The 19250-nt window shown below is 46.4% G+C and overlaps 2 protein-coding genes across 2 annotated transcripts; both read right to left on the reverse strand.

Moving 5' to 3' along the window:
• Positions 1-395: 395 nt before the first annotated feature.
• Positions 396-12129, reverse strand: tnfaip3 (tumor necrosis factor, alpha-induced protein 3). The gene is made up of 9 exons (XM_037271407.1): positions 11812-12129; positions 9781-10130; positions 6910-7100; positions 6673-6814; positions 5921-6091; positions 5617-5797; positions 4526-5493; positions 4039-4247; positions 396-3958 (listed from the first exon to the last, which is right to left on the reverse strand). Exons 2-9 carry the CDS (start codon positions 10085-10087, stop codon positions 3662-3664), a joined length of 2466 nt encoding a protein of 821 aa, XP_037127302.1. The 5' UTR covers positions 10088-10130; positions 11812-12129; the 3' UTR covers positions 396-3661.
• Positions 12130-13932: 1803 nt separating this feature from the next.
• LOC119135271 (p53 apoptosis effector related to pmp22) lies at positions 13933-19218 on the reverse strand. Its single transcript, XM_037272771.1, has 3 exons — positions 18868-19218; positions 16895-17035; positions 13933-15525 (listed from the first exon to the last, which is right to left on the reverse strand). Exons 1-3 carry the CDS (start codon positions 19073-19075, stop codon positions 15314-15316), a joined length of 561 nt encoding a protein of 186 aa, XP_037128666.1. The 5' UTR covers positions 19076-19218; the 3' UTR covers positions 13933-15313.
• Between the last annotated feature and the right edge of the window lie 32 nt (positions 19219-19250).

Raw genomic sequence — 19250 nt, forward strand, 5'->3', positions numbered from 1 at the left:
TTACCGACAGCCTTTTAATGGTGACATTGCGACTTCTGCCCATGACCTCATGAACCTTTCCAAAATGTCACCTCCCCCTGCAGCATCCACTTCCTTCCACTTCTTTGCGGGTGGAGAGATTACTAGATGTTTTTTTTTTTTAATGACCATCTGGACCTACTACACAATGCTACGTTTAGTCTTTTTATCATGGTACTACTTGGAGAGCTAAGAATTATTTGAGGTGGCTCTAGGTGTAAATACCTGAAGAACCGAGCAATATTCAATGGCAAGTTAGTTTCTTACAATGCCCATTTTGGTATTGATGTTTTAGTCATGTGTATTATTTATTAAAAGCTTGATGCAAAAAGAGAACAACAATGAGGCCACACATAAAAAAATCACAGTAGACATAATTCTGATTTCTTAGTAAAAATAATTCATTTCAGGACAACATATAAATAATTGTTGAATCACACAATACACATATCTTGATAAGAATAAATACTTAACAAATGAAACGAAGCTTTTTTCTAAACTCTTCATACAGTACTCCATTGCGGACAGGTCCCACAAAGAAAACTTGCATGATTTGTTACACCTTTATTACACGTCCCAAAACGTTAGTCCTTTTTCTCACACTGGTTGGATCAAAGTGGGTGAGGAGGGCATTAAAGCACACGGAGATCTATAGTGTACGCACACTACACTTGAACGTGAAGGCAAACTCGGCCCGCACACGGAAGAACATACCGTACGGTGCACTCGGCGATACAATGCAACCTTCAAAGTCGAACGCAAAGTAGCCCAGTAATGTTTTCCTCCCATCAAAATAAGGTGAAGCCAATTAATTCCTGTGGCAATCAAACAACCTAGAAGATGTTAATGTTTAACATTTTTGAACTCAAAAGTAGAAACAATAAGCCACTATGCCTCCTCGCCTCCACTATCTTAGTAAATTATTGTGAATGTAACTGATGTCATTTACTAGGGGGAGTCAAATTCAACAGTTTTAGGGCCATTTTAACAAATTATGAAAACAATTCTTTATTCACACTCTTTTGGGTGGGCAGGTCTTTCCTAGCCATCATACCTTTGGCTATGTATTAGTCACATTAGCATTTACAAATATTTAAAAAATTTACAGGAAGGTAAGCCAATCTCTTTAAAAAAAACTTAGAATTACAGGCATTCGACTTTTGAGGCGTTTGACGTTGGGGCGTTCCACTGTATCAAACAAAGAGCGCTTGCCATGTCTAGCTAGTCCGAGGCGGCCATTTTTAAGGAGGTATAACAATAACCGTTTGGCGCTTGATGGCACAAGTACATTATTTTGGCAAAGAAACAACACCAAAAAAGAAAACCAAAGCTAGTATTAAAATACATCTGGAAGTAAGAAAAAAAAATCCCCTCATAAAAAATAAAAGAGGAATGTCAGTTTTGAGACGCACACGTGTGTTTGGATTGCGTGTATGTGTGTTTTAAAGATGAGGCATCAAGTCGGAAGGTCCAACAGCACGGACCCAGATCCATATTCACAAATGCATTTCAACCCTCCTGTTTGGTGCGAGACTCGGGGAAAAAAGCAAGCTCGTTTCTTCCAGGCTCAACATGGGCATGAGTAACCGTTTAAAAAATAAGAAAAATAAAAAACTTTTGTCAAAGTGAAAATAATCACCTTGTACAGCGAAAATTTTTATTTTTCTGGTGCAGCAGCAGATTTGTTTTGGAAAAAAATGAACAATTAAAATCCATTTTTAGTGCTTTGCTTAAATGACCCATGACATGACACTCACAGGAGGGTTGATATAATAATAATAATAATAATAATAATAATGGGGAGCGCTGATGCTGGCATCAGGCTCCTGTGGTCCATCTTAAAGGCAAAACTTGTGGAGGATGAGCCCCAATACAATACTGTGCCGTTACAGCAGCAGCACAAACACATTCAGATACATTGTGTCGGACCAAGTAGGCAATCAAACGGTGTGTGTGCGTGTGCGCATGTGTGTGTGCATATGGTCTGCGTATAGGTGCTCCAGTGGTCCGTAAACAGGCAAAAAAACAAGATCCAAGGCAACTGATCTGTTCTAAATGGGGTTTGCAAAAGGTAAAAGAAGGTAAATGCTGAACGGCGCCTCCACTGGCAACAATGGAGACGCTTTCTGTGCGTGTAGCACTACAACCAGCAGGGGCCCGCCCTGTCTGTCTTGCACTCTTGGATAGCAAACAGAGACTTTAGTCCACACGTACATGGAGATCACAAAAAAAGTATATTTACGCTAAGGGATTTGGGTTAAATCTCTGTCAGCATGAAACTTGATAGAGGGGAAAGTACCGTAGATGGCACGGCACAACATAAAAGATGAAAGAAAGTTGAATCCATCGTGAGATGAGGGAAGAAAGGGCAAAGTATTGGAGTCGAGCAACATTAAAAAAAAAAAAGTGAAAGTTGGAATGTGAGGAAAAATTTGATTTTAAAGAAATTTGCTATTAATTTTTATCATTCCGTAGAACAGTCTAAGAAAAATTTATTTTGTCACCGGTCTGTTCGTATCCTGATTACCAAACAAATACCACAAATAAGATGACTGTGTCTTGAAGCAATGAGCTGAATTGAGATGAGGATCTGAGAAACTGAGCTGGGAGACAAATTTAAAGCATTCAAAAAGAAAATCAAGGATGAATTGAAAGATGTAAATTAATTGAGATGCCTGTCTCTGAAATGTGACATCATACAAAGAAGACAAGCCACTTTTTGGCAAGTCTCTACCCTGGTCAGCGTTTCCTTAAAAAAGTGCATTTTCAAAACCTCAATCGCTGGAAAATATACTTTTCCGAGAAAATTCCCATGTACGTCTGGACAGCCATGAAATTGTTTAGCAAAAGCGGCAGTTACATCTACAAAGGTGGATTTCCCTCAAATAACTTGTGGAAGATGTGATCACATCATACATATTGATTGTAAGAGCATCTCTTCTTTTCTTTTGTGTTTTTTTTTTTGGCAATAACATTGAATGATTTGGATCAAGGTAGGTGGGGAACTTTTTGATCGGTCACAACTCTCACGCTCATACCCTGGAGAACAAACACGAAGCTAGACGAACAAGCACAAATGCATCCAGAGAGACGAGGGCTCGAAATCCTTGGCTGTGATCTAGACCGGTGATTCCCAACCACTGTGCCACCACAAGACATTTGGCTTTCATCCAATTTCACAGAATTTGGTTTACTACAAATATCTTGGAGCATTCATCTCTCTGGAAATCTTGGGAATCACCGGTCAAATCAAAAAAAAAAAAAATGAAAAAGTCGGATGCTTCCGGTTGACGTACAATCATTGCGTCCGGCACGAGTGGGCAGGTACCTCGAAATACATTTTGTACACGTGCGGCCGCAGCTCGTCGGATGGTCATAATTGCACAAAGAGGTATTGTGGAGGCCATGTCTACTGTGCGCGCGCAAACACGCACTCACACGCGCGCGCACACACACACACACACGCGCACGCACGTTTGCTTATCCCCCCACGTGCACACTCGCACTTTCTCTTCACATTCTACACGGGAGAGGAAAGGGCGTTACGGGGCAGGGTGATGATTTTCAGGCCATAAGGTTACTAGTTAGTCACTTGCTAGTTAGTTGGTTTGTTGGTTGGTTAGTAGGAGAGTGTCGTTGGGGTTCATCCGCGGTAGATCTGTTTGAAGTGGTCGCACTCGTTGCAGTAGCCCTGTTTCTCCTGGTTGGCGTAGTGGTCGCAGCCTTGCGTCCGGCACCGCTGCTTGGACTTCTCCTTGGGCGCCTGCGCCCGGCGACCCGCGTCCCGGGCCTGGCCCCCCCGTGTGTGACACTCGGGGCAGAGGTCCGTGCAGCCGGGAGACACGTTGCTGCAGCCGCTCCGCCGGCACTGCGTCTGCGTCTGAGTCTGCGTCTGAGTCTGCGACTGCTGCGTGGAGCGGGGTTTGGTGGTTCGCTCGCGCTATTGGGACAAAAGGTGCAATATAATATAAACAATCGTATTGTTAGATTTTTTCCTAAGGCAGAGGAAGTGGAACCTACCACGACAGGGGGAGGGGAGTGCGGCGTACGATGTGCCACCTGGTTGAGCCGTGCGCTTTGCTCTTTGACGTAGCATTTGTCGCAGTAGCCCTCCAGCATGGCCTTGCCCAGCGCGCCGCAGCCCGGCCCGCGACAGCGCGCCGCATTCTGGAAGCCGGCCTCCGCGCCGGGCCGGCCCTGTGTCGGGGCTGGGGGAGGAGGTGTCAGGTCTGGAACGGAAATGCGCAAACTTCATGAATGGTGTGAAAGGCAAATGAGAATATGGGCAACGTTCAAACATTCCATTTTCAATTGGCAAATATAAAAAGTGACTGTTACTGTTATTTATATTATTGTTACTTGTTATTTAGGCATTATTCTAGACAAAAATATTGTAGATTTTTTTATAAACTGCATCTTCTCATATTCAAATTATCTTGTACTTTGCTGATTTTCAATTGTCGACTGAAAATGGACAGAAGGAACGACCAATGATGAAAGAACTTACGGTGGTTGGTCTGATAGTCTACGTAGCAAATAGTGCAGAAGCCCAACTTCTCCGGCGTCCCAAAGAACTGGCAACCGGACCGTTTACAGGGCCGGGCGAGCGGTACTTGCCAGGCGGAGGCGTGGCCCGGCGTCAGGGTGAGGCACGGCCGCTCCTTCGGCTGGCTCCAGGCCGAAGACGAGGCCTCGGTCCCGGGCTTGCCGGGCTGCGGATCGCCCGCTTCCGGAGCCTGCTGCCTCTGCATGCAGGGCGGACACAGCCCGTTGAATATCCGAAAGGCTTCCTGTCTGCACATGCCGCAGCGCTCCGTCTCCGCCTCGCGGGGTGGCCCCCACTGGTTCCAGCCGGGAGCCTGCGGCGCGTGAGGGGCAACGGCGTCCGGTCCAGTTCCGGCCGCAGGCGGCGCCTGGTACTGCCTGGAGTTGAAGCAGCGCTCGCACAGTCCGGCGTGCTCCACGCTGAGGGTGAAGAGGCAGCCGGGGCTTTTGCACTTCATGGCGTGTGTTTCGCTGTACAGGCTGAGGCTGGGTGCGGTGGGCGGAGGGGCCGAGCGTGGGCTGGACAGCAGCACCACCCGGCTAGATGAGGAGGACGGCGGGCTGCTGCTTCGGCCCCCTCTGGAGCTGCCCTCGCTGCTGTCCGAGCCGCCGCCGCTGCTGCCGCCGCCCTTGGTGTGCACCAGGCCTTCTATCCTGGTTCCGGTGGAGGCGGCGGTGGTGGCCTGGCGTTTCTCAAAGCACTCGTGGCAGTGCGGCTGCGTGTCCACCGACACGTAGAAGGTGCAGCGTGGCGTGGCACAGCGGATCTCGATGAGCGAGAGCTGTGAGACGGAGAAGGGCGGCGGGCGCTGAGGCTGGGCCGCCCACGCCTGCTCCTTGTCCTCCTGCCAGCGCTGGTACTCGTGGTTGACCAGCTGCAGGTAGTCCTCCATCAGGTTCATGTCCTCCGGCAAGTTGCCCTCATCCAACCTTTTGGACCACAGACAGCGCCGTGCTTATTACCTCTACCAAGGACCTTGCTCAGTCAAGTCAAACGGTGTGTCATGCCCCCCCCCCCCCGCCCCAGCTATACATCCCCTAAATAAAACGTACCGTGCCGCGTTGATGATGCGCGTGGTATCGTATCCCAAACCGATGACGGGGATCTCGATGAGCAGCAAGTAGTCTTTGAGGAGCCTCTCCTTTACTTGCTGCTCCTTCTCCATCAGGAAGTGCACCTTCAGCTCCTCAAAGCCTCCTCGGCCGGGATTGATCAGTGGCACGGCTCGGATTTCTTAGGCAAGAAAAAAGAATGGCAATACAGACTTGAAAAATTGAAGTTTTCCTTTAAAAATAGGGAACGTAGATAGGATTGGGGGACAGCAACACGCAACGGATTTGTTCCTTAATTGCTTACCAGGACCGCTGTCTTTAATGGTGATGAGGGGTGCAAAGTGCTGCGAGTCATAGCCCAGCACGATGGGGTATTTGTAGCACTCGGCCGGGGGCCAGTGCAGCGGGAGATAAATCCCGCCCACGTTGAGGGGCGAGATGGACGACCCCGATTTCATGCTCCTCAGCACCTGGTCTGTTGGTAAAGGAAAGCACTTTTCAGTAAAGGAACAGAAAGAGTCCTGCTACAACTTCAGAACGAGCTAAATTGGGCTGTCTTTGCACACACAAAAAAAAAGCCACTCGCAATTAATCTGATTACATTTCTTCTGGCAACATAATGAAAGTCAACTCTGCTATGTCCTACAATAAGTAGCATTTGTTTTTTAAGTCAACAGTTCCTTTCTTCTTTCAAAATATTTTGATAACTTTACGATTGAAATATTTCAGCTAAAAATTTTGCCTTTTTTTAGACAGAGTAAATTTAGATTTTACTACCAAAATATAACCTTTTCCCCAAAATATAATATAATATTTCTACTTACTTCAGCATTGTTGTTCTCCTATTTTGACATATTTCTTTGGCTTGTAATGTAAATTAATCTATTTTTCTTCTTGGAGTGAAATTGTTTAGTCTTAATCTATATTTGAGATGAAATATTTTGACTGAAACAATTGTTGCATGTCGTTCTAATAGCATAAATGATGTCAGAGTCGAATCTCGGTCATGGTAATCCTCCGCAAGACACGTTAACTCTTCTTGTTTGTTGCACGCACCTGCGATAACGATGATGGGCCTGCGGAGGATGTTGGACAGGACGAAGATATGGATGTCCTCCAGTGAGTCAAACTGGAGGCCGTTGCTACTGGAGACCGGGGACGCCATCTTTACGATCTTCTCCCACTCGTCCTCCCAGTTCTGGAAGCCGTGCACCACATGAAGGCAATTTGTTGTTTGACTGAACACATTAAATGAAGGTCGCGTGTTTTTAACACGGCGAGTTCGCTTCTTACCGTGGTGGTGTACCGGAGGCCCGTCTGAGTGAACTCCTGAGAGTGCAGAAGCTCGGCCTGGAAACGCGCCCGAAAGACGCCAGTGTCCGTCTCTTTCAAAACTCCGTGGAGGGCTTTGCGGAGAACCAGGTCCGTGTCCTGGACACCCAGCATGTACTGGGAGGCAGCGTGCAGCAAGCAGTTGCCATCTCCTTTACAAACAAGAAACAAATCTCATGTTATATTTGAGCCGGAGACAAAAAGTTTAGAAACGACAACTGGGCCGAAGGCGCATTGGAGCCACCGTGTGACTGGAGATAATTACACTATAATGCGTGTAGATGATACACCCACACACCCACACACACACACACACACACACACACAACCACACACACACGAACGCACACACACACACACAGACACACACAAAGGAAAGGAGAAGCGTGGGGATTTTCCGCGCTGTGGGCTAGATTGTGCGATGATATGACGCTCACATGTCTGAAAGCACAAAGTGAGCAAAGCTTCTCCTTAAGAGGTCAACCATGAGAAACTATGTGAAAATAAATAAATCTCCATTGCAAGCTTATCGCCCAGGAAGTGTTGTCAGTTGTCACGCTCGCAAAATAGATAGCATCTTTTAAAAAACAAGCCAAAAGTACAAAACAAAATGGTAGCAGCTCTCATTTGGACCAAATGCTGAGGAGTCAAGGTAGCTCCATAGCCGAGAGCCACGTTAGCTTGTTACCCCACAGCAGCACCTTATTTGTAGTGTTACTTTTTTTCTCTCCAAGGTGCAACCAAACTAATTTATTGCGCTGACTAAAGAGCCTCTTTGGGTCTTTCTGTCATTGTGAAAGATTGTGCAGAGAGCCTTGTTGCCGCACTAAACACAGGAATTTCCCAGCTTGTGCTCTTCATCTTGTTCATCCCGGCACGTCAAACGCAGCACTTAACCAGTCCCGGACTTTCCGCGGAAGGAGGGGAAAGGAAAAGAGGGCAGGGCAGGGCAGGGCAGGGGAGGGGAGGGGAGGGGAGGAATGCTGGCGCGTTATCTTGAAACAGCAAGCGCCACTGTGACCGCCACTCACATCAAGTATGAATGAGTGTGCGTTTGCGAAACACACCAACGTGTGTATGGTCAGAATGAAAGTGAGAGCAGTCATTCACTCATTTTATCAGTTGGTAGCTGATACATAAAAAACACTCCTAAGTACAAAAGAGCAGCTGAAAAGGATTTTACATAAAAACAACTATACAAATTAATACTTCACAGAAAGATGCAAAATTAATATAAAACAAAATGAAGGTCATCATGTTGGCGGGCACTTGACAACTGTTCCAGTTTCTCGCATGGCGCTCTTTCTAAAATTAATTGCCCACCCCTGCGATATTGCATATCATCGAGACCCACCAAGCAGCAGAGCGGATAAAGGTGTGCTTCATGCAAAGCCAAGTCAAGTGGGAAGTAGGACATTTTGGTCTGAAGCGTCAAAATTGTGTGAACTCCAGGCAGGAGCGACATTGCTTAGCGTGCAAACATGCTAAATTGTCAAGCGCTACACCTTCTAATGTGGGCACAGCATGCCGTTGACATTTGATACGTCGCTTGCAGCTTTAATTGTTAGAGCTATTTTTAGAGTAGCAGGTAAATGTAAATTAGTATTGGCCGCCGCAAAGAGCCGTGATTGTTATGACCTTCTCAAGCTGGCTCTTCATTGATGGACTTCTGTTGTGTGTGTGTGTCTGTGTGGCGCTCCAGTGACTCAGCAGCAGACACTCAATGTGTGTGTGAATGTGTCCTCTGCTGAATGTCACGTCTGGGTGCTTCGGAGTTCGCGACTGTGAGTCTCACTCTGATGATATCATCATCACTGCGCACCAGGGCGTTCTATGTGTCTATTACCGGCAAAGTTTTGTCAACTTCAGGGTGCTTTCTGATGAGGAAGCGAGCTTGTGAGAGCGAGTGTGCTCCAGTCGTTTTTGAGTCAACACACGGGACAAGTTCCTCATCTATGCAGTCATGGTGATGCTTGCAATAAAAGTAATCTCTTTTTTTTGCTTCCTCCTTCTCCACTTTGGGCTGATCTGATGCTTCCCTTTAACATATACAAAGGCCGTTCTGAAAATGATTCCCCTGCACTACTTTGAGGACCGCTCTAAAAATAGAGTCCTGTGTACGGCGCTTGACAGCTGCGCTTGGTTTACTGCGCTAAAAGAGCGTGGTCACGTTTGATTTAACGAGGCCCTGTGACACACCTGACGGCACGAGGGACGCTGTAAATCTTCCCGGCCATGTAAATCTATTTAGGAGCCTGCCAGATTTATAGCCCTCCTGCGCACAAGGCGAAAAAGAAGGGGCAGACCCCCGAGTTGTAAATAAAAGGGTGCGAAACCACAGAGTTTCCCCATCGTGCTTCAGAACGGGTGTGCGGGCGCTGGGATGTTCCGCGCCTTTGACCAAAACATGACTGCAACATTCGAAAACCTTATCCGGGGTGACTAAATGAGTAAAGTGGAACCCAAGAAGGTCTCGCTGCTGTCACTTGCAGTAACCGCAGCAGCAAACGTGAAATGAAGTTGACTCACTGGCGTTCTCATTGAGCTCCTTTATCACGAAACCCTCAGAAATTTACATTTGCAACAACTATGGCGAATCAGTGGATTTCTAGCCGATCGAAGGCAACACGAGCCATTTTCTTAGGGATGAGGAGATCCATGGCGAGACATGGAGACCAAGCAACAGTTGGTTGACTATGCGGAGAAGCAACAGGTCTAACCCGAAACCTGATTCCAGTCAGTCAGAAACTTAAAGAAAGTAATTTCTCGACAAGACACGCAAAGAAGTTCATTTGGGGGAAAGGCACCATAAGAGCAACGACCATCTCTTACCGTTGGTGCGCAGGGGAACCATCTTCTTAACTTCCCGGCACCAGTTGAGCTTCTTCTCCTGCTCCAGTGAGGCCTGCATGACCCGGTCCAAGATGGCGGCCTGCACCACTTCGCGGAAGGCCTGTGGGAAGTGGTTCATGGCGATCATCTCCAGCGTGTAGCGGTGCATGCCACGCAGGTGGTGCATGAGACCACCGCTGGCTGCTGGCTTCAACACGTCGTTGGGCACCCGCTGGCGGATCTTCACTGCCTTCAGCAGGTTGGACACAAAAAGGAACTTGGGGAGGAAGTTCTGGCCCTGCGACATGATGGCGAGGAACGGGATCGGGCGAGGGGGTAGAAGGCGGAAACTGCAATGGAGGGAGACGGCGGAGTCAGTTAGTCTGCCAGGAAACTACAGCCAGAGATTCCCCTCTTTTATTTTTTTATTGGACGGTTAATTTATAGCTGGCTTGGGAAAGCACCTCAAACACAATCATCAGTCCACTAAATCAACAAAAATCCACAAAGACATCCTTGTATTCTGGTTTGAGTAAACACAATGCTCCAGTGTGCCGCTGTGCTTGAGGGGCGGTAATCCCACAATGCGCTCACTCTGCTGACAAGTATGACAACGCAAGCACTTAAGGTACATTTTCTGGAAGTGATCATCTTATGGTCATTGAAACGCACGTTTCACTCACATGAGCTGCCAACAGCATTACAACAACAAAAAAGTACACAGGAAGTTGGCGGTCGCGGGTCAGGTGACGAGTCGGGCATCCCGTCAGATTTAAATTCGCTGACGGGACGACAAACAAAAACCTGTTGCTAAAATGTCCAAAAGTCTGCCAAACTTTGTTTGACTCATCATCTGCAACTTCCCACACGCTGCACTGACACTAAAAAAAACGTTTTTACGTAACATTAGCTATTTTCACACTGCATCTAAGTGCCATAATTCATCTTCCCATTATTATCAGAACTTTTATTTTGTTACTACTTTTTTGCTTGTCATCAGAGAAGCCTGCTCAGTGGTTCATATTTTACGGCGCCGAGCGAGAGGATGAGGCTGCCGAGCATCCGGCAACAACAAAGGCCGCAGTGAGCTTTTTATAACAATTTTCTTCTGGCAACATTACGAATTTTATTTTATTTGTGAGATTAAAATGTCATTTACCAAAGTTACAACTTTTACCCCGACTCCATTTATTGCAGTTTTGTCTCCATTTCAATACGTCTTGACTACAGCATCATTCTCATTAAAACATTTGTTTGTGAAAAATATAAAGGCCTGCGGATAGACGATTTTAGGGTAGAATATTTTTTTTTAGCTTCATACTCCTTGATCAAAAGCAGATGCACGTTCTAGAAGAAAAAGCTGACCAATATTTGCACCAGCAGACTATGATTGAGAGTTTACGTCAACCTGGCACCACCACCACCTCCATGTCTGGTGCCAGCCACCCTTCTGCACACCCCTGACCCTGTTGTCACCTGTTGCCAAACGTCCAACAGAATAAGAGCCTTGTGTTCAAACAGGCCCGGATTTCACAATGTCAGTCAACTTGTAAGTCAAGACTCATCATTACTATAGTACTTTTTGATATCTCCAATGTAAAGTGGGTGCCTTGTCTCAATTTAAAAAAGAAACACCGCTTCCGAAGGCTACAGTTTGGCCCCTGGGCCTTGAGTTTGACACCTGTGCCACGGATGCTTCACCTCTCCACGAGTGGCAGGTGCACGCAGACATACAACACACATTATTCGTACTTGTTCTAGCCAACGAGGCTGACGTAATCCCCAACGACAACAATAGGGTCCAACCTTCCCCCACCCCCCTTCCCCCAAAAGCGTTCGCGCAGAGACGACCGTAGCCCGGCTAAACGGCTTCCGCGACAGCCCGCTGACAGGAGGAGGATGACGTCTTTGTAAACAATGGCTGTCGTGAGCCGCTCGCTTCCAAAACCGACTCGAGAAGGCCCTCCATGGCCACCGCCTCCTCGGACTCGCCTGGCGAGCCGAGCCGACGCGTCGCTGGGACGGGCTTACCTGTCCGACGTGCGCCGGAGGGCTGGTGCTACAACAAAGGCCGCCGGATGCTCGGCAGCCTCATCCTCTCGCTCGGCGCCATTCGAGCTTCTCCTCTCGGCGCGGCGATTTTTTTGGGGGGGAGGGGAGAGGTGAGGGGGGGAGCTCGCACTTTGACGAGTCCCCGCGTTCACGAGTACACGCGTGGACGCCGACGATAGCGTTTAAACCATGAAAGAAGAGATAGCAAGAGTGTGGGGGTTAAAAAGCCCAAGTCAAGGGGATTTCCACACAGGGACTTTCCGTCCACCCAATTTACTTCCCTCCCTCACTCAAGTCAAGTCTCCCCCCACCCCCTCCCTCCCTCATCAACCCTTGGGGGCTGTTACGCTGGGCGCCGCCAGGGGGAGCTCACAGGCGGAGCTGCCTTGTACGGTGGCCGACATGGGCGAACGCAGGAATGCTGTAAGGATTTATTTTCTTTTAAAGAAAACAAAGCAAAAACACATATGCAAAATAAAATACACTCAAAACAACTGCAAAACTAAAACACTCCAAGTAAGAAAGGCTGCAAACGATGAATAATGCAAAAAAAAAAAAATCAAACACATGAATGCAAAAATAAACATATAACAATAAATAATAAATAAACAATATATCCGGCCAGTGATGACCGGGTCCCTCGCCTTGGCCTTGCAGCCGCAACCCCTGTGGGGAGTCCGCTCCCTCGTGCTCGTCGGAACCAACGGCTTTCGCCATGCTAGCCCCGTGGTGACCATCTGCACGTGCCCCGACTGGGTGCCCAGGACGCTGCTCACACGTTTGCCTGCTTTGTGATGTTTTCACCGATTCACGACCACGGTCCATTGGGCGCCGTTGAACTGGACTTTCCTTACACCTGTCTATGGACCCCGTGGAGGCTATTTTGTGTGTTTTGGTGTGTTCTCTTGTATTGAGGGGTGCTGGTTGGCCGCTGTTACTTTTTTTCCTTTGTCTTTTAGCTTTGATTTGCTTTGATGGCTTTTATCTTGAGCACTTTCTGACTTTCTTTGTGGCGCCGTTGTGTGGCAGCCTTATGAGAGCCTATTGAGTTGCGCTCATGCCATCTGTGTGTCTTTGTATACCCGCTCTGTGGTATGGGTACTGCTGGGGCCTGAATTTCCCCACCCCTGGGGATCAATAAATATTCAATCAATCAATCAATCAATCAAATACATTTGTAAACAAAAATAAAACGTACAAAAACACATTGGAATTACAACATAAGAATAATAACTTAAAATGTCATTCTTGACCCAATTGTTGAACAGGTGAATTTTTTAAATGACTTTTACAAGCCATTTTTTGTACTACAATCATCAATTACACACTCTGCAGTGTCCATTAAGAAACGAACATCATATTTATGAAGGAATTTTATTTTATTTTATGAAAAGAAGCTCATTAGATTTAATTCGTGTTGAGTGCAACATGCTTCCGGCCAACAGATGGCGGAAATGTCACTTCTTTAAAACAGGACTTGTCAATGTTGACGCGAACCCCACGCAAACACGTGCATACACACACTAGGCTGGGAACAAGTTAGATTCCTCAAGGAGGCCCTTCCCAGGGTGGGGTCCAGTGGTTGTGAGTCACTGGTCGCTTATCACCACGGCTGTGTGTCCGCGTGCGTGTTGGCAAGTCGAGGACAAAGTTCAGCAAACTGTTTGCACACAACACATTTTCACTGCCACTAGTAATGCGGTTTAGCACTTAGCTTAGCATTCCTGTTTACTGCTGTTGTAATAAAATTGTTATAAAATCTTTGACGACACAAATAAAATAAAACACAAGATAAACATATTACTATATAAGTCTTAAAATAAATAAAGATGAAAATATTACTATATAAGTCTTAAAATAAACTACTATAATAGTACAAATTGTGTTTAGGGTTCTGCTACGGTACAAATGTTTCTTTCTTTACCTGGAATATTGCATGCCTCACACTTTCTCTTGAAACTCATCCCTGTAACCGTCAGCTTTACAGATGCCACACCTATGTAGGCGGGACGCATGGCAGCAAAGTCGTCTGCGGCGCTATTAGTCATAGTGACAAGTACAGAGGAGTACTTTTTTTAATTCACTGAAGAAACAAATCAATTTTGTCAAAATGAAACCGTTTATTGCATAAAAAATAAAAACTACCAATAAAAGAGAATCAGTTGACACTACAGCAGGAGAACAATAAGAGGCAAAGAGTTAATAAAAACACGTGACGCACCCACCGGAAAGACAAAGAGCGTTAATACAGTAGTAGCACAGTAGTCGTCTTTCTCCTACTGCTCATCAACGCACATGCAACCTGCCACGATTCATCCCCATATTCAAATAATTTGCATTTGGTTTAGTCTGTCAGTATCGATTCACATAGTATCTTTTTATCTACATGAATTGCTAACTAAAATATGCTCTTTTTTGTTTTGCACACTTAATAAATCAAACAGGGATTATTTAGATGCAAAGTTCTCACATTTGAGCAGCTAAGGCACATCAGACAAATGGATTTTGGTGTTTTGCATACTATATTATGTTAGTTTGCTCCTTTACTGGTTCAAATAAAACCCAAACACAACACGATAGTTTGTGAAAAAAAAACACACATTTGGGTACTTACTGCTTCCTTTAAACCACCAACAACAAAAAAACTTAATATCACAATCAAAGCGGTTTACACACATTCTGACATCTTTTTAAAATCCTAATTTCTCTAAAAGATGATATATCACAAAAGAGTTTCTATTTTAGCGCTATTACATCACACAGCATCTAATGCGAAGCAAAATTAATCCACCTCGTACCTCTTTGTGACAAATACAAATGAAGATCGTGCAGGCAAAAAAGATGACGAAATGAAGATTACAAATGCCAAGGAAAAAAAAGGTGCAGAGATGACATGAAACCACATTTTATATGCAATGGGGGAAAAGAAAGCAAGGAAAAAAAAGGAAAACACCAGAATTCCAGTGTGTGAAATTGCTGCCCGAATCTTCAATGGCAGGGTGGCAAACCTTTTATCCTATTTTCTAAAAGTATGAAAAAATAGCATGCAATTTGCCCCAAAAAAATACCAAGTATTTTTTATCGCATTTGTTGTTAGAGAGCTAGATCAATTGCTGCGGATCAATCACACTGGGTCACTTGCACTGGAATGAATGCTCCAGATCATCGAGTCTAGAACAATTGCGCCTGATCAACACTTTACATCAATCTTTTCGGAACAATAAATTCCAGATCAATTGATCCCTTTTGTTAGTTCAAATTGCATGGCGAGCTGGATTCATCAAATTTCTTCAGCTCAAACGGTTCTGAACAAGCGAGTAGGCACTTTGGTGACGTTTTGTAAGTCGAAGCACTGAGGGACAAAACGGTTGCTACTGACGATGCTGATGCGACCTCCATCTTGAATTGGAGCAAAAGTGTACACATGTTCCAAGACGGAGGAGGAGGACATGCTGCTGGTAGTTGGGGTCGAGGGGGAGCTTTAGGCGGACGTGTAGAGGTACTTGGTCTTGGCCAGGCCGGTGAGCTCGTCCTCGTAGCGGGGAAGGCAGCAGAAGAGCACGGCACAGCCGATGCACAGCAGGGTGGCGCCCCAGGCGAAGCCGTACGCCCACGTGTAGTAATAGTGGCCCTCGAATATCAGCTCGTTGAACTTGACCGGGTAGATGATCAGGGCGATCACCTGCAGCACCACTGCAAAGGAAATGCCACACTCCTTTTAGCATTTCTCATTTTGTTTCGCTGGCGATCGAAACTCGTGACCATATTTCATTCCGGTCGAGGATGGATGACAGCCGAGCTAACTAGAGTGTGAGAAAAATACTTTCACACCAACGCGAGACACTATTGGAGGAAAATACTCTACGCCAGCAACAAAGTGTTGAGTCACAATTAAGCAATCAAATCTGGCACCGCCCGTTGCGTCTACTCGAGAAAAAAGGCGATTCGGTGATGAATTGTGATGCAATAATACTTTTTTTTCTTTTTTTTTTTTTTTTTAAACCAGACACTCAGGAATTCTAAAGTGGCGGGGGGGACTATACACTTATATTTTGGGGTGTTCCCTTCCAGGACAGACACGAGAGTCACTGATAAATTTGTGAGTCAGAAAATAAGCAAAGCAGCTGCTTCACTTCCTGTCAAAAAACAATCACTGCACAAAATGGATGACGAGTGCCAGTAAAAGCGGCAAGTTGACTGACGGACGGATGATTGGTAGCCGTCACTTGAATACAAGTCAACACTTTGTGTGTTAAGCATCTTTGTACTTGGTACAAATTCAATTTCACACTTGGATGCCGCATTAGCTCCTTTTCTAAAAGTTTCATGCTTGGGAATGTGCACTCGAAGGCTGATTCTTTTTTTATCGTCGTGTAGTCTTAAAACAGAAACTTATCTTTTCTTTCTTTCCTAATCGCATATACAAACAAGTCCACGTGGGGTAAAAGTACTTTCCAACATTCCACCAATGTCGACACACCCGACTTTTGCCGAGCCCTACCCTGGCTCGCTCGCTCCCTCCTTTGCTCTCTCACTTACTTCCCCTCCTAAAACACGTCATCATGTTGTTCATCCCTTTTTCTTTGGTACTGGATCCCTCCCAGCAACTTAGAAAGAACGTCACCATTTACTGCTCACTGCTTTCACTCCTCTGTGTGACCTTTTGTTCCCTGGCAAAACCCAACAAGAGCGAGCAAGTGAACGACCGCTCGGGGGAAGCCTTTTGTAAAGCGTTCATCGGAGCGAGGAAACAAAGAGGAGCAGCGGTTTGCAGGCCAAAGCCTCTACCGTCCACGAAACATAATGCTCTGGTCGCCCTCGTTAACGGCACCCAGCGCAGAAATACGTCGAAAAGTGCCACTTTTTACAGTAGAAAGCTGTTTCTGTGGTAACGTGGCTCAAACGTTGATGAACAAACAAACTGAATATATTCGCCACCATGTTGTAAAGGCCCAAATTAAGTTTGGCCAATGTGGTTCCTATACCATTAGACGTAGTACATAACACACAACCACATTCGGTTATTTACGTTCATACGTGCACATGCGTGTGTGTTTCTTACCAACAATAATAAGCATGACTCCGATGATGGGCAGCAGCGTGACGTTGAGCGTGCAGCACAGCGCCACGCAGGACAGGATGAAGGCGCCAATGAGGATGAGGAGGCCGAGGATCATCAGGGCGGCCACTGCCTGCGCCCATGCTGCTCGTGCAACACACAAACACACATTGATCAGGAAAAACAAAGATGGCGGCCTCACTTCAGTACAATGCAACGTGGTTGCTTGGTGGGACTGAAATGATTATGATGATAACCGTGACGCGGATTTACAGCCCAAGCCGATATAAAGCAAGGTCCGCGGCGGCCCGCAAAAGCACGTTCGCCTTCTGCGGCGCCACGTGACGCCCTCTAGATAAAAGTGCCACAGAATACAACCACAGCAACCTCCTCGCACGCTTTATAGGAGCTTGCGTGTTCATTTCCTTGAGGACAGACTTTTTTTAAACTCAATTTTTTTAAGCATTGCATTTTGTACACATTTAGCTTTGTTGACAATTTTTAATTATTATGTCGCTACCAAACAGAATTTGTTGATGTTTTTGTACTATTACAAAATACGTATACATAGAAAAATTCTGCACCACACAGTCATACCATGCAAGCCTTTTGTGTTCTCTACGCTTTGTCGTTAACGTGTGAGTCAGCCAACACCTTCAATTATTCATACCTGTGTGTGTGTGTGTGTGTGTGTGTGTGTGTGTGTGTGTGTGTGTGTGTGTGTGTGTGTGTGCATCTGATGCCTAGCTACCTGGCCTGAGGCATGACTGACACACACACGCACTCACGCACACACAGACACACACAACGGACGTGTTCGACAGGTTGGCGCTCTTCTCTCAAACCTCAACGATCCCGTTTGGCTGACAATCAAAAACGTTTGGGTCAGACAAGGATGTGAGCTTCTCCAGATGCTTGTCATTCTATTTTGCATGAATTAGCTTAGCTATGTATGTCATCTTTAGAGAATCAGATACAGCGGACGAGAATTGATTGGCCATCCGGGAATTGTGTGTGTAAAGCAAAGAAGAAGTGGGTCTAAACAACTCAACGGGACGTGGGCTGTGCCGCCCGTGTCCCCCCCCCCCCGCGCTTCACTGAGACGTCAGGAGTGATATTTACGGTCGAACGACCACACCGGCGCTGGTACTACTAGACAAAAGCGTCCTCTGTTATACAGCAGTGTTGTCGTGGTGAAGGGTGCAAAGCAGTGGAGCAATCCAAGGGCAAGTTGAGGAAAGTTTCTTGGAGGAGGACATACTGAAGGTGGGAAAAAAAATCCACCAATTAAACAATTGATACTTTTTTACGCTGATTCGACAGTAAAAATATGGTAGCCATTTTCTGCTTTGATCCTAGGGGGCAAAGGCCATTTTGCTACACTCAAATTTGTAAATATGCACTGATACCATAAGCCCAGCCTGACACACTCCTTTTGGATGATAATCAGGTCATTGTAAACAAGTGTGTTGACACGGTGATGAGCAGCAACAACAACAAACAAGACAAAAACCACAGGCTCTCTCTGTATACGTGCTTGTTGAGCTTGAGGCTTATGATCGAAGGGATGAATTTGAAAATCTCTTTTGAAAATCCTGCAACCTTTCTGACACACCTCATAACGACTACCTGAACTGTCAGTAATTTGGCGGAAGCTCCATCCTGACGTTCTAATTTTTAGGGTCTCCTTTTAGTTTTTTAAGGCCAAGGCTTGTCGCTTTGCTTGGAGGTCTGGGCTCAAGCAGGCATTGTAGTTTTTGTCTGTTTGTGTTCCCAGGCAGGATATGATAAGAGAGGGGAAAGAGGGGGGGGGGAGAGAATTCTAAAGTTTAAGCCTCCCTCCCCCCATCCTCAGTTTGAACTGAATACAGCGAGGTGTTGCATTTTCTACCGAAGTGCGCATGAATGACGACTCCAAGTGATGTTTTCACGTCGCCACGGTTAACGCTCGTGTATAGTAGTTGCGGGTCACTTACAGAACTCCATGAGGGACTTGCCCTCCTCCCACTTGTCGTTGCGTCCGTGGTACTGCTCCCACATGCTGGCGTAGTGCGTCTTGCCCTCCTCATCCGTCACCCAGCCCGAAGTGGCGGCGATGGCGATGATGTCGAAGATGATGGCGAAGAGCAGCAGCAGGGGCACGATCCACCTGCAGCGTGGGTAGGCGATTCCGCAGCGGAACATGGCGAGCTTCGGAGGACTCAAGGAAGCAAGGACGAAACGAAAGCTCTTGTCTGCTTGCCTGCTGGTGGTGGTGTGCGGCGCTGGCTGCCTGGCTTTTTAGTGTTTTGGTGAGAGAAAGAGGAGTGAGAGGGAGGGGGGAAGCCACACCCGAGTGTGCAATGCAGCCGTCAACCTG

Source organism: Syngnathus acus, chromosome 15 (assembly GCF_901709675.1).
Source record: "Syngnathus acus chromosome 15, fSynAcu1.2, whole genome shotgun sequence".
NCBI classification, from domain to species: domain Eukaryota; kingdom Metazoa; phylum Chordata; class Actinopteri; order Syngnathiformes; family Syngnathidae; genus Syngnathus; species Syngnathus acus.

Bases quoted from the DNA above. Each gene is read 5' to 3' on its own strand.
- LOC119135271 (XM_037272771.1), bottom strand. From the start codon at position 19,075: ATGTTCCGCTGCGGAATCGCCTACCCACGCTGCAGGTGGATCGTGCCC. The intron at 17,036-18,867 runs GTAAGTGACCCG...TTGCACGAGCAG, and splicing joins CAAGTCCCTCATGGAGTTCT to CATGGGCGCAGGCAGTGGCC. The intron at 15,526-16,894 runs GTAAGAAACACA...TTTCCTTTGCAG, and splicing joins AGTCATGCTTATTATTGTTG to TGGTGCTGCAGGTGATCGCC.
- tnfaip3 (XM_037271407.1), bottom strand. From the start codon at position 10,087: ATGTCGCAGGGCCAGAACTTCCTCCCCAAGTTCCTTTTTGTGTCCAAC. The intron at 5,494-5,616 runs GTACGTTTTATT...GTGGTCCAAAAG, and splicing joins CGCATCATCAACGCGGCACG to GTTGGATGAGGGCAACTTGC. The intron at 3,959-4,038 runs GTAGGTTCCACT...TTGTCCCAATAG, and splicing joins ACTCCCCTCCCCCTGTCGTG to CGCGAGCGAACCACCAAACC.